Below are 14216 nucleotides of genomic sequence, written 5' to 3'. Positions count from 1 at the left end.
GCCTGCGCCCAACGTGTATCCTGGCGACACGAGTACCACTTCTAATGCAACTGATTATAGTATTGAAGAAGTATCAGGTTACACTATTGATCCCATGTCAACCCAAGCTACCGAATGGATGAGTAGTCCGCCCGGTCCACCAGGTACATCCCAAACCGTCCACCCAGTTTTAGTACATCTCCACAGCCAACTGATAAAAGGGCTAACAGCCCTAGCACTTCGCCAGCATCGCCACAACCCGGTCGATACAGTTTTAGTACATCTTCACAACCAACTGATAAATGGGCCAGCAGCCCTACTGCTTTAACACAACCCGATCGGTATGTTTTAGTACATCTTCACAACCAACTGATAAATGGGCTAACAGCCCTACCCGCCTTCACCGCAACCAGGTCGATCCAGTTTTAGTACATCTTCACAGCCAACTGATAAATGGGCGCAGCCCTACTGCTTCGCCAGGTTCACCTCAACTAGGTCGATCGAGTTTTAGTACATCTCCACAACTAACGGATAAGCGGACGCATAGTCCTTCTGCTCCACCAGGAGCTACTCAAACCGGTAGATCTAATTTTAGTACATCGCCAGAACCGACTGATAAATGGATGAACAGCCCTTCCGCTCAGAAGCTTCACCTGACACTGTAAATTTTAGTACCTCTCCACAATTAACTGATAAACGTCCGACTAGCCCATCCGGTCCGCCAGGCACCACTCAAACCGGTAGATCTAATTTTAGTACATCCCCACAACCGACTGAAAAATGGACGAAACAGCCCTTCTGTTTCGCCAACTTCATCTCAACGCGGTAGAACAAGTTTTAGTATATCCCCACAACTAACGGATAAACGGACAAGTAGCCCGTCCAGTCCTCCAAGTGGTACTCAACCCGGTAGATCTAATTTTAGTACATCCCCACAACCGACTGACAAATGGACGAACAGCCCTTCAGCTTCGCCAACTTCATCTCAACGCGGTAGAACAAGTTTTAGTACATCCCACAACCGACGGATACACGAACGGCAAGCCCGTCCGGTCCACCGGGCACTGCTCAACCCGGTAGATCTAATTTTAGTACAACCCCAAAAACTACTGATAAATGGAAGAACAGCCCTTCCGTTTCACCAACTTCATCTCAACCTGGTAGATCATCCCCACAACCAACGGATAAACGGACGACTAGCCCATCCGGTCCACCGGGTGGTGTTCAACCCGGTAGGTCTAATTTTAGTACAACCCCACAACCGACTGATAAATGGAAGGATAGCCCTTCGGCTTCGCAAACTTCACCTCAACCCGGCAATTTTAGTTCGTCCCCGCAACCGACTGGTAAAAGGATGGATAGCCCTTCCAATTCGCCAGGTGCACCTCAATCCGGAAGTTCCAGTTTTAGTTCATCTTCACAGCCAACAGATAAACGGTCGAACAGTCCTACTGCTTCGCAATCTTCACCGCAACCCGGTAGATCAAGTTTAAGTACGTCTCCACAACTGACTGACAAACGGGTGAATAGCCCTTACAATTCGCCAGGTGGACCTCAATCCGGTAGGTCTAGTTTGAGTACATCTTCACAGCCATCCGATAAATGGGTGGGTAACCCTAACGCTGCACCAGCATCGCCTCAACCCGGTAGATCTGGTTTTAATGCACCTTCAGAACGAGTGATAAAGGGGTAAGCAGCCATAACTCTTCACAAGCTTCACAAGCTGCACCTCAAACCGGTAGATCAAATTTAAGTACATCTCCACAACCGACTGATAAATGGACGAACAGTCCTTCCGCTCCGCCAGTTTCACCTCAATCTGGTGGATCAAGTGTAAGTGCATATTCGCATACCGAAAAGCGGACGGGCAGTCCTACTGCTTTAGGAAACCCTAATACAGAACAATACCGCCATGGAGCTCCACCAGCCTCATCGGCATCAACGGGAGTTTCGCCACAACCCAGCGATAAGCAAATCACCAATCCGGATTCTTCGACGAACCCTGACAAATATAACGATAGTCCTAATACGAAACCTCCACCTGTAAAGCGAAGCGTGGCCGAATCTCCTCACGCTGGAAGAGTATCGGCTGGAAAACGAATGGCCAGTCCTGAGAATCGAGACACTCAACCATCGCAACCTACCGGTAAAAGGGTAAACAGTCCGAACGCTAATAAAAACTACCGCTCTGAAACACCACCACCAGGTGGTGTAGGTACTATAGAAGTATTAAAGCCACAGTCTATGAGAAGGATGAGTAATTCTGGTACTTCAGCAATTGGCGAAACACCAATAAGTAGTAGTGGAAGTAGTTCTGGCCCTGCAGGTGGTGTAGGTACACTTGAATTATTATCACCACAGTCTGCTAAAAGGATGAAAGAAGGATCGAGACCAGTGCCTCCGGCCAGCAGACCAGTTTCGGGCATGCCTGTCCAACCGACTGATAGTAAGTTGAGTAGTTCTAATGCTTCAGGAAATTCAAATGCAATTCAAAATAATCCCCAAGCGCAAAAAAATAACAAAAAAATTCTACTGGAGATTCACCATCGAATTCGAGCAGAATAGTTTATATGGTATCGCCAAGTGGTAATGGTGGAGCAACGACACCTCCACCACCACCTCCGACACCGCAAGATGGTACCAAAGAAGCGATATACGAAAAATACCAGAAGATTTTTAAGGAGAAATGCGACGCCTTACCTATAGAATCAACAACACCTGAAACTGAAAAATTAGCTGAACTTGCTAGAACCGGCATTTATAATGGAATTGTAAAGACGTTTTTCAAATTAAAGGCCGACCCTGAAATCGAAAATGACTACGGTTACTTCGAGTTTATGCTTGAAGAGAAGATAGATGATATGTTGGACGTTCTTCCACAAACAGAAAATTTTAAAAGCAAGCGTCATCCTTGGAAAATTGACGTTCTGACTAACGCTATCGACATGCTGGAAGAGCTACATGGGCTTTCTGATAGACCATCTTTTAGGCAGCGTGTTAGGAATAAATTTAATCGGAAATTTGCACGAGAATTGGAATTAGAAGAATGTTTCTTACTGCAACAAGGTTTTTTGGCTGAAATGGCTGATGCATATATTTTAGATACTAAATATAAAGACGAAAACCCAGTAAAAGCCAACATATACAAGAATAGATTGATGAAAAAAATCGATGATTTGACAAATCATCTGTCTAAGGAACACAATGCCGGTTTCAGGTTCTTTAAAAAGCCACAGTTGGCACGAATAGCTATGAAAGTACTAGACGAAGTGCCAATACCGAACGACGATATATTAAAAGCAGAAGCAGAGGAAATCCAACTTGCGGATGAAGTTGAGAAATGGTATAGAGAATTGCCTACTAAACCTTTAGTTAACGAAACTGATGGCGTACTAAGAAAAAGAATGATAGACTTACTAGCCAAAAAGTTATACGATATTCAAAAACACGGAGACGACTCAAACGTTCCTAAAGATGAACAAATGAAACATGAAATGAGTCAATTTTTGGAAAAGAGAGCAAAGTTGCAGGACGATCAAGATTTGAACATAAATTTTATGGTTGACGAGCTGAATAACAGATTGAAAAATAGGTGGTTAAAGGATCCCGTCGACTACAGTGATTTTGAAAACGAACATCCAGTTAGTTCCACCTTTGCCCAAGTTAATAACCATGAAGTGTATCTAGCACCGTTAATGGACGCTGCTACAAGTACTGGGCAACCTCAAGGGCAAAACTATCAAGACTCTCCTTACGAATCATCAAGAAATCGGCAACCACAGTCGGCACAAATGGGGCCAAACCAAACGTATAATTCACAAGGGGTTCCGATGGATATGAGACAACAACAGCCTTATTTAGGATATGGACCTCCGGGATATGCTGAGCAGTCTTATAAAGGAGTGCCTTTCCAAAGTATTCCACCTAACCAGCCGCCTGGCCACCAGACCGGAATGGGTCCCTACAATACACGGCTGGATGGGTATGGTCCCCAGCAACCGCAAATGAGACCTGGGAACTATCCAGAATCTTACCATCATGGAGGGAACAATCCGTATATGCCTCAGCAGGGCATGCATCCCTCCTCTAGGCCTGGACCTCTTGGTCCTCCTGGCCCCGGTAATGGATATATGACTCATGGCCCCCCAATGCAGCACACTTGTCCAAGGAATATGCGATTAGGTCCACAGTCTGGCCCTAGCCCCAGAATGCATTGTAGTATTCCTCCTTACGTCCAATGCGGTGGACGGCAAGGTTCTTTTTCTCAAGAGCAGGGTACCGAGCCTGGTATGAATGGCCAACAGAGAGCTTACGGGTTGCAGGGTCAGATGCGGCAGGGTACTAATTACGCAAGACAAGGACAGAATCCAACGCCTGGTTATGAAGGCGGCTACGGGCCGCCACCCGGCAACGGTGTAGGTGCTCCGATGGGGCCTGGTTCACCAGACGGAGAAGACATAGACAATGAATACATGATGAGATGCAAGTGCCTGGAGGCTTATCGTCGCAGAAGGAGGTGCTTCGAATTCGACGAACGATGTCCAAGATACAGTCCTTATAGATGTTACTTTTAAATTATGTGCGTGTTTTCTGTGATTGTCACCTATTTATGTCAATAAATTAAAAAACCAATGTTCTTTATTTTATCTGAGGACACGGCAGTGCCCAGCCAAGTCTCGAGCAAAAGGGTCACGGCCGTACTATTATTTCTCGAAGCGTTTCGCGGCTATTTCATCTCCCCCCCCTCCCTGTATGATCAATACGGACAAAGCTAGGGGTTTAGATTTTCGATGACCTAGAGTAAGTATTAATCAAGCTCGCCTCAAAATAACATGACATTAGAACCAATAGTTTACCGAGTTATAGCGATCAAAGTTACACCATTTTGTCACTCACTGACCGATCATCAAAAAGCTAAGGTACTTCTAGCAAATTTAGAACCATCCAAATTTGGCACCAAGATAGGTTTTTAGCGACAAAAAATTATATAAAACTTATTTGTATACCTTAGAAAACAAATCTATATTGCGTTTTTACAAGAACATGGTGTATGAATTTGACTGCATTGTTAATGTTGTTCTTTGTTTATGTACAAAAAGTTTTGACGCTAGAATTTTCTTTTACTTGTGTTAATTCCTCTTAATCTCTTTATATTTTTTTCCAGCTTTTGTAATCATCGAAAATGGCTTTGACACCTATTAAAAAAGGCATTGACTAAATGTCCTCGTCATAGTAAGATTTTCGAACATCACTATTGTAGCGGGTCACCCTTTTTTTGTATCAGTGACAGTTGCATTTGTCATTTTACAAACTCATAAACTAGCGACTTGCCCGCGACTTCGTCCCCGTGGGTAGAAGATATAAGATATGATTTATACCTGCCCTGTTTTTTTCACATTTTCCATTGTATCTTCGCTCCTATCAGTCGCAGCGTGATGATTTATAGCCTAAAGCCTTCCTCGATGAATGGTCTATTCAATACAAAAAGAATTTTACCATACAATTTGGACCAGTAGTTTCTGAGATTAGCGCGTTCAAACAAACATACAAACTCTTCAGCTTTTGTATATTAGTATAGATTATTCAGTTACTTATCGTCAATAATATATATAACAATGTAAATATTGTACTTAAATGGTGATACTTGTCCAAACCGAGTCATCTCTATCCCTAGAGATGGTTCGTGTTTATTTCATTCATTCTTATTAAAACACGTTGGATATTTTCTATGAACTATATTTGACAATCAACATAACAGAGACAAACATAGATAACATAGCTACAAGACATTAAAACCTATTTTGATACATACTAACAATTCTCATACTGCATGTATGGGAGTTTTCAGTCGTCACATGAAATTAGGCGTTCTGTTGTCAATTGTGTAATATTTATAGTTGAGAATTGGAATGACATGCAGGTCTATACCTGTGATGAACGTGGAGAGGTTTATGAATGCGTACAATTATTCAGAGGCCATGCTGAAAACGACAAAATATGGCATATATAAGCGGCCGCCGTGTTGTATCCATTTATTTTCGAAGTTTACCAAAATGGTCGCTTGCAGGAATCGTTCGGTAATGATCCTAGGAAACCCGTGCAACGTTTACGATTCACTGGGAGTTTGTTTGGAGGCCATTTTGAAGTACTCGTCCCCGATAATAACCCCATAGTTTCAGACCTTCGAGTTCATGAAAATACTTCTCAATCACTTTGCTCGACTGAATCTGGTGAAAAAAATCATAAAACTTCGGGGAGGTCTAAAAAAGTTAAACGTGGTAGGCCAGAAACCTCAAAATTTTCTCGACCCCTGCAATTGACAGAAGCTGCTGCCAGTTATCGCCGGAAAAATCCAGAAAAAGGGAAGGAAAGTTAAGTATTATACAGCTGTTCCCGATACTCGGCCCCGCATCCCAAAATAAATCTGAATGCTGTTGTTCAGTATACACGTACACATTATCCTCAAATAAACTTACCTTAAAAAGTATCTAATCTATCTTTATCTTTATCTATTTACCTACAAAAACAAATGAGATCCCACCAAAAACATTCATTGTATAAAGAGCCAAGTCTCTCTACACAATTCTTCCAAATCCAATTCTTCAAAAAAGTTTTGAGATCATATAGGAGCCAAGTCCTGTTCAACTTAATTTGTTGCAGGCGAAGGCATAAATTAACCCTAACAACCTGTTTAATTTTCGTCTTAGCAAACAATTTTCTTAAAGCTGCTTTGCTGTGGCAATTTGCTCCAGAAGCCAACTTGAGCAAAACGTCACCGGAAGGTAGGAGCACGCCATGGCGGCCATGTTAGAACGACTTGGCAGAGTACAGAAGGAGTATTAAATATTGTTAGAATGATTAGGTATCCGATCATGACATTGAGTAAAAAAATACTTCAGTGCAAGCTAGGAGTTAACAAAACAAATAATCAGATAGTATGTAGTGATCTTAGAATTTTAATTTCAAATACAACAGCACAACATTTATGGGACGACACAACACTTTCACATAATTACTGTCGAAAATACAAATAGCTGGGATACGGGCAGTGGATGCCACAACACTTAGAACATCTCTTTAGAGTATTGGACTCTTCATTGCGGCTCTGGTGCGGTGGTTGATTGTAGCTCCTGGTCGGACCCCGAGGGTCACATTTAGGGACCAGTCTCTCTTTGCAGTTACATCTCACTCGTTCTTCTCTCTTCTCCCTCTCCATTAGAATCGGTTCATCAATCCCTTCATCCAGAATGACTCGCCTCATACACGGTGTTCCCCAGAAGTTATCGTCGTCTGAAAACTTCGCGTAGCTCCAATCAAAATTGTTATCGTTCCGTTTTTTCGGTCTCGGTCGACTTAAGTCATCTAAAGAGCCTAACTCTATCACTCGCTCCTTCCTATAAGGTCTGCTGCACGATGTTTGGTCCTGAAGCCCGTCTCGTCTGGGCACTCTGTTTTCGTTATTGTATCGGAATGACATTCCTGGAGAGCTAAGTGGAGTTGACTGGCACGGAGGTGATATTGGATTGATGCTAGGCGTCCAGGGTTTCCACGTCGGTCGAGAGCAGGGCAAGGACCCATGAGAGGACTTGTCTTGAGGCATCTGGTAGTATTTCTGTTGGGCGCAGTGAGGGCAGCGTTGGGACTTCATGGCGGGACTCGGGCACACGTCGTCACAAGGCATGTTCTGCGGGAAGGAGGGCTGTGCCTGAGCCCTGCTAGGCCGCTGTGATACAGGTTCTGGTCCCTTGGGAGGAGCCTGGGGTGTATCCCAGTAGTATTCGTTTACCATGATCTGTAAACAAACAGTTTAAAGAATAAAATATTAAATAGTCCAAAAAAAAAAAATGTATTGGGCATGGTCGGGTTTGTCGTTTACATTAGTACCTTCCACAATACCTGTAGGTATAATCAGTTGACCGATAAATGACTGATATGACTGCGAAGATTGTTTAAAGCTAAATAATAACAACAGTAAAATGTCTCACATTTGGCTGCACTTCGCCTCGACTATCAGTTTCTATAGGTGTGCCGGTGAGCGTTGTTCTTCTGTCTTGATACGAAGATTGGTTGGACGTACTCGCGGGCATGCCGGGGCAAGTTCTTGTGGGATCTCTTAGACTACTTGGGCAATATGGACTCGGCTGATTTGCTTTCTGTGAAGATACAGGGTTAAGCACTGTTTGACTACCAGCATCAATAGGGCGCGGTCCCACGCCTGTACTACGTTTTGGTCTTACAAATGACGATAAGCATTTCGGTGCTAAACATGACCGTTCTCTAATTCTTTCTAAATGTGCGACATCTTCAGAGTTTAACGTACAAGGAGGGTATGGGTACTAGTTTGGCCGTAGCAAGGTGGTTTCGGGGGGGGAGTGGATTGTTGTTTCTCTAGTAAGTTCCTGTAATAAGGGCACATATTGTCTGTGCCCGCCATTCCCGCCATTGGAGCGCCCCTAAGACTGGGGCGGCCGGCCATACCTGCACGAGCCGGACATGGGCGGCCTGCTGTGCTGGGTCGGCTAATTGTGCAAGGACGGCCTGCTGGGCACGGCCGCTGCCAGCGGTGCTAGCCTACCACCCATGCATGGTCTACCGTACTCATCAAAAGCTATGTATGAAGACTCGCTATACTTTCTTGAGATTTCCGAAGACTTAAGTCTTGCAATCAGATCGTTACAGAATGTTTCAATATTTTGATCTTCTCCAGGTCTTAGAGGAAGTTTTTTTAGGAACCTCTGTATTTCTTTTCGCATAGCTGGAATGGCTTGCGAATCAGTAATTTCAATTTCAATGTCAAATAGTTTTTTTGACAGTACGTAAATCATTTGTTTCGAGTTAGTACAGCTTGTGGAGTTTGGGGTTCTAAGGGTAATCCTTTTACCCACTCATTAATTTCGTCTCTTATTCTAACTTGTTCCACTTCATATTTCATTGAGTCCTCAGGCGGTAAAGGCACTTGTACTAAAGCATTAAACAAGTCGCGTTGTAATTTGTTACTGTCAATTGATTCTCCTGGATGGCTCTGCAAGTAGTCGTTACAAAACTTGTTGATCTCACTGGATATTTTGTTTTTTAATTTACCTTTTAACTCTTCATCATTTCCGGAAAAGTGTAGGTTTATGAATGCGTCAGCAAGTGATCTTTTAAAACTTCCATAGTTGCTTGTTCTTCAGCTGTAGCAGTTCGTGGATCAGGTAAAATTGACGAAATATTATTTCGCAAGTTACGTTTGTAATTCTGTCCAATAACTTCGTCTTTAGCTCGGTGCTGTGCTTCTTTAACTTTGTCTATAAGGTCTTCTTTCAAATCACCTAAGTTTGATCTGATATGGATAAATCTTCTAGTAAACCATTCAATTCATCCCTTAAAACGTCTTCATACATAGCCTCATCATTAAATATTTCAGGATCAACATTCATTTCTCCGATTTTGTGTATCAATTCATATGCTATATCTTTTTTCATTTTTTCAATCTCCGCTTCACTTTTCGTTTCATCGTCAATATGTATATTGACGATCCAGTTGTCAACAAAATCAGTAAGTCCGTTGAAGCTCATGCCATACTGCCGGTCTTTACCTCTCTTTTTGGGTAATGAAGTGATATTTTCGACAAGCTCTGCGGCTTTCTCGTCCATAAAGGCATCATTGCTTTTGAGTTCATTCTCTATCGGTATGTCATACATGTAAGCTTTAGCGGCTTCTTTCATTTCGTCAGCATTTCCTTCTTTGTACCATTTCCTTCAAGTGGCGATTAGAGCGCCTGTCTTGTGTCTAAGTCTTTCTTCTCGTCGTCATTTCGTATGGTAACTGGTAAAGTATCAACCCAATCGTTGACTTGATATTTAATATCTGATTCAAGTTTCTGATCATCTGTAATTTGAGAAATAAAATATTTATAATGTGTTTGTATCATTCTCATAGCAGAGCCAAAATCGAATTTAAAATAACATGCGTTCCAAAAATAATGCGTTAAAAAAATATTCAAAATATAATCTCAGAAAAAATGTATTATGGGGACAAATGACACGGACTCTACAAAGAATTTAGCAAAAGCCCCAATATTAGAACAGTCTTCATTAAATGGAATGAAGAATATAATTAAATAATATAGAAATAAAAGTATATTTTATGGAAATTTAATACCTCTTATCCAGGCGATCTCTCCTCCAGGAACGATTTCCACTTTCCTAAACAAACTACGTAAAAGACGTAAAGAAAAGAATGAGTCTCGTTTATCGAAGCGGACTAACATCCCTTTACCTTTCAAAAAACGTGCATCATTATTTTAAGACACAATTCGCCATCTTATCTTATACCTAAACTAGCTGTTGCCCGCGATTTCATCCGCGTGGTTAGAAGAAATTGCGACTATAACTTGAGATTTAAAACTATCCTATCTCTCAAGTTGGATCGAACTGCACATGGTGTGCGAATTTTATTATAATTGGTTAAGTGGTTTAGGAGTCCATTGAGGACAAACATTGTGACACGAGATTTATATATATTAAGATTGTATCCACAGACCTTCATTGCCATCGTTTAATGTGTTTGTTTTTTTACACACAAAATAGAATCGCAATTACACATTTTGCAGTACACTGCAGGTCTGTAAACGCTACACTTCATACTAAGTTCAAACTGCAATACTCATCATCACTGCCATGAATTTTGGAACTTTTTTTGGAAATGATGAATCTAAAGAGAACGGTTAAATAGCTCCCACGTCGCATAAAAATTCAAACTATAAAAGTCAAGAACTAAATCTTAAGCTTAACCAATGTTTTTTTGATAGAACGATTCAAGGAGCAAATATTGAGATGTGAGTTTATAAAATATCACTAAGTATTTATGACGAAACCTAAGTCGTTTAATTTTCTCGTTTCTGTTTTGAACTATCTGTTGCAGAAAGTCCCCAATCAGGTCTATTTAAGACCGAGCAGAATGATTCGTGCTATTTGAAATGGAGCCAAGTCGAAGCAAGGTACTAAGAAAACTAAATTAAAGAATGCTGCCGTGAACCACGGGTCTGCACACACAAAGATGGACAACGGGATATTCTCAGGTATGACTCAAAGATAATCTTATAGGTAGCTGACTTATCATAAACCAAACATGAAATTCGTATAATAGGAAAGTTAAAATTTGTGCCATTATACGAAATACCTACACGCCAGAGATTCAGTAGAAAAACCTTAAAAAATCACTTGCAGTAACCATTACCTGCTCTCGTTTCCAAATGCCTTCAATATTTGTTTCTATTACACAAGCCATCTTACCACTAGTGTCCGAATCGTCTATCGGAAAGAAATCCAGTGGCACGACCATGAATGGTACAGGTATTGCCGCTATTGCATTCATCAGAGTCCCAGCGTCCGTCAGAAGAAAAGCGAGCTGTCCCATGCTCAACACGGGGTTAATCCTCCGATACAATAAATTCTTCAGATTATAAACGTCCTCTTCCCGTGACGTCGCCCTTGGATTAATTTGCAGAAATTTCTTCCTAGCTACTATATCATCGGTCAGCTTGCTATTAATCCGTTCTTTTTCATTATCATCTATATTCAAATGCCCATCTATCCAGTTTTTAAATGTAGTATTTAATTGATTAGTGTATTCTTCTTCAGCTTTGTCTATAGGTATCTGTGGTTTGAATGTCTGTTGAGATTTTTCTGTCATTACCTCCGATGTGTTTGTTTGTGTGTCCGTGACTTTAGGAGTTTGAACTGAAGTAGTTTCAGTCTCCGGCTCGACGGACTGTAGAAGAATATCGTTCTTAGTTTTTTCGGGTGCCGACAAATCTGTAGTGTCGACGCTTTTTCTGGTAGTGTCGACGCTTTTTCTACTAGTGTCGACGCTTTTTCTGGTAGTGTCGACGCTTTTTCTGGTAGCGTCGACGCTTTTTCTGGTAGCGTCGACGCTTTTCCTGGTATCGGGAGGGTCCGTTTCAGTTTTATTCTCTACCTCCTCGTTAACCATATCATTCAATTTATCTTTTAAGTTTTCTTTTTCAGTACTCGCTATAGGTAGTTGATCAATAGCTTCAGAAAGATCTTTTGACAATCTCGGTTGTGTTTTGGTCTCTTCCATTAACAAAGAGTCATTGAGTTTATTTTCGATTAAGTTAGCCATTTTCTTTTTAACACTTTGTTTTTATCAGGAGAAAGTGCTAATTCGTTAATCGTTTTACTGGAATCATCTAAAATAAGTTGTTTTAAATCTTCTACATCCTGTTGTTTCCCTAAAGTTGACATATCTATGTTCTTTTCAACGATGTTATTTAACTTTTTTTTCAGTTGAAATCTTTTCGGTTTTGGTAATTGCAATTGATTTATTGCATTAGTGATACCCTTGTTAAAATGTTCTTTTAAGTCTTTTTTAAGTACGGAAGGTCTATGTTGAATTGGTAAAACATCGATCATCACTGATGCCACTGTATTCCTAGCATAATCACCAGGAGACTTTAAACCTGTTAATGCTTCTTTATCAGGTGTATCTTTACTTTTTCTTTGTAATGCAATCTTATCAGGAGCAATTATAACATCGTTATTAGTTGTGTCAGTGTATCTACGTCTCGGGTCTATTGACTTGCTAAGCCTCACTTTGGTGTCTTCATTCGAGTCCCGTGTTTTTACTATAAGTGACAGTTCTCGTGCTCTACAAGCAAGCTTGCCACTCGCGTCATCCGGATCAATATGAGACAGCTCTTTATTATTAAGTTTGCAAAGTAAAACATCTAAACAAAAATGTAACAAGTCGAGTCACAAAACAGTTTAACGTTTGACGGATAATTTTAAATGAATTTACTGATGTACTTTCATGTTTCAACGAAGAAAAGTCTTTGTTTTAAATACCTATACTCTTTTTGTAAGACGGAAAAAATATATTAAATGGCCACATGTTTTGTTTTACAAAACGTAAATTTCGTATAGCCGAGTTGTTGAGGTCACAGGTCGCGGGTTCGATCCCCGCGTAGGACAAGTATTTTTGTGATCAAAGAAAGCTTGTCCTGTGTCTGAGTGTATTTGTTAAGACATGAATGTTTTAGAAACTCCCCGCGACACAAGGATTATCTATATCTATATTCTATATTAATATATAAACCTGAAGAGTTTGTTTGTTTGTTTGAACGCGCTAATCTCAGGAACTACTGGTCCAAATTGAAAAATTCTTTTTGTGTTGAGTAGACAATTAATCGAGGAAGGCTTTAGGCTATAAACCATCACGCTGCGACTAATAGGAGCGAAGATACAATGGAAAATGTGAAAAAAAAAACAGGAGGGGTATAAATCATAACTTACATCTTCTTCTACCCACGGGAACGAAGTCGTTTATTATTTAAAAAAATACTTATCTGCTTATTCTCATACACTTAAATAGTTTTACTTCACTTAACAACATTTGTATCGTTACTTTCTTTGGTATTAAGTATACAGTACAGTACTGTAGTGTCTAATCAAGGCTGTGTTACCGCGTCTAGCGATCATCAGGCATACGGCTTTGAATATTCAACGGAGCAATTACTAGTTAAATCTCTGGTATCTTGCTGGATTCCACCACTACTACGGATTGCATTTTAACTAGAACAACTTTACTTTCGAACATGTAACTATTAATCTGTCCTTGTTTTTAAGAGCAGCTTATAATGTAAAAACGTCATAACTATTCAAGGAAGTTATTAATTATACTTTTTCTTAACCTTATTAATTTTCTGTCGTGTTTTTAAGTTATTACCGATAATTAATTTCATTTCAAAGATTCTATTTGTTTTTATCTGCTGTTAGTTTTTCGGACAATATATCGATAAGGAATCGGAGTTTACTAACATATACACATAACTATCTAAAAGTTTGTTAATAAGCGGAGTACTTTTGAAATTGCGAGGGTATGCCTCTAGTAACCATGGCAACGGTAATGTGCCCGTGTAGTGGAAACGCGTACTTGAGGTAATAGTGTGAGCACGAGTAGATAATCCTTCTGTTAATATTCACTGTCAGTAGCTATGAGTGTGCTGGTACAAGCGTACCATGGTGGTCGTATGCAAATCCATTATATTTACGAGTAATGCTAGGAGCATAGTTTTTTTAGTATTTAGTTTGAAAATGATGCCGCGTTAACAAAAAGTTTTCCATTGCCAATGTTTTAAACTTAATTGTTCTCTACTATTTCTTCTGATGGTTTAAAGGATGTTCCAAGTTTTTTAAATATTAAAAGTGCGGTGCTATGTGTGTTTCAATTCT

The 14216-nt window shown here is 40.5% G+C and overlaps 3 protein-coding genes across 3 annotated transcripts; 1 reads left to right on the top strand and 2 right to left on the bottom strand.

Moving 5' to 3' along the window:
• Window positions 1–1660: 1660 nt before the first annotated feature.
• Window positions 1661–4611, top strand: LOC113507318 (collagen alpha-1(XXIV) chain-like). The gene has a single exon (XM_026890183.1). The coding sequence runs from the start codon at window positions 2550–2552 to the stop codon at window positions 4551–4553; it is 2004 nt and encodes a 667-aa protein (XP_026745984.1). The 5' UTR covers window positions 1661–2549; the 3' UTR covers window positions 4554–4611.
• Window positions 4612–6919: 2308 nt separating this feature from the next.
• Window positions 6920–8307, bottom strand: LOC113507317. Its single transcript, XM_026890181.1, has 2 exons — window positions 7965–8307; window positions 6920–7771 (listed from the first exon to the last, which is right to left on the bottom strand). The coding sequence occupies exons 1-2, from the start codon at window positions 8064–8066 to the stop codon at window positions 6992–6994; spliced, it is 882 nt and encodes a 293-aa protein (XP_026745982.1). The 5' UTR covers window positions 8067–8307; the 3' UTR covers window positions 6920–6991.
• Window positions 8308–9730: 1423 nt separating this feature from the next.
• LOC113507316 lies at window positions 9731–12108 on the bottom strand. Its single transcript, XM_026890180.1, has 2 exons — window positions 11256–12108; window positions 9731–9849 (listed from the first exon to the last, which is right to left on the bottom strand). The coding sequence occupies exons 1-2, from the start codon at window positions 12106–12108 to the stop codon at window positions 9731–9733; spliced, it is 972 nt and encodes a 323-aa protein (XP_026745981.1).
• Between the last annotated feature and the right edge of the window lie 2108 nt (window positions 12109–14216).

The sequence above is a fragment of the Trichoplusia ni genome, unplaced genomic scaffold, assembly GCF_003590095.1.
Source record: "Trichoplusia ni isolate ovarian cell line Hi5 unplaced genomic scaffold, tn1 tig00001522, whole genome shotgun sequence".
NCBI lineage: Eukaryota > Metazoa > Arthropoda > Insecta > Lepidoptera > Noctuidae > Trichoplusia > Trichoplusia ni.
The sequence above is the reverse complement of the archived record's forward strand: the minus strand, read 5'-3'. Positions and strand labels throughout refer to the sequence as shown.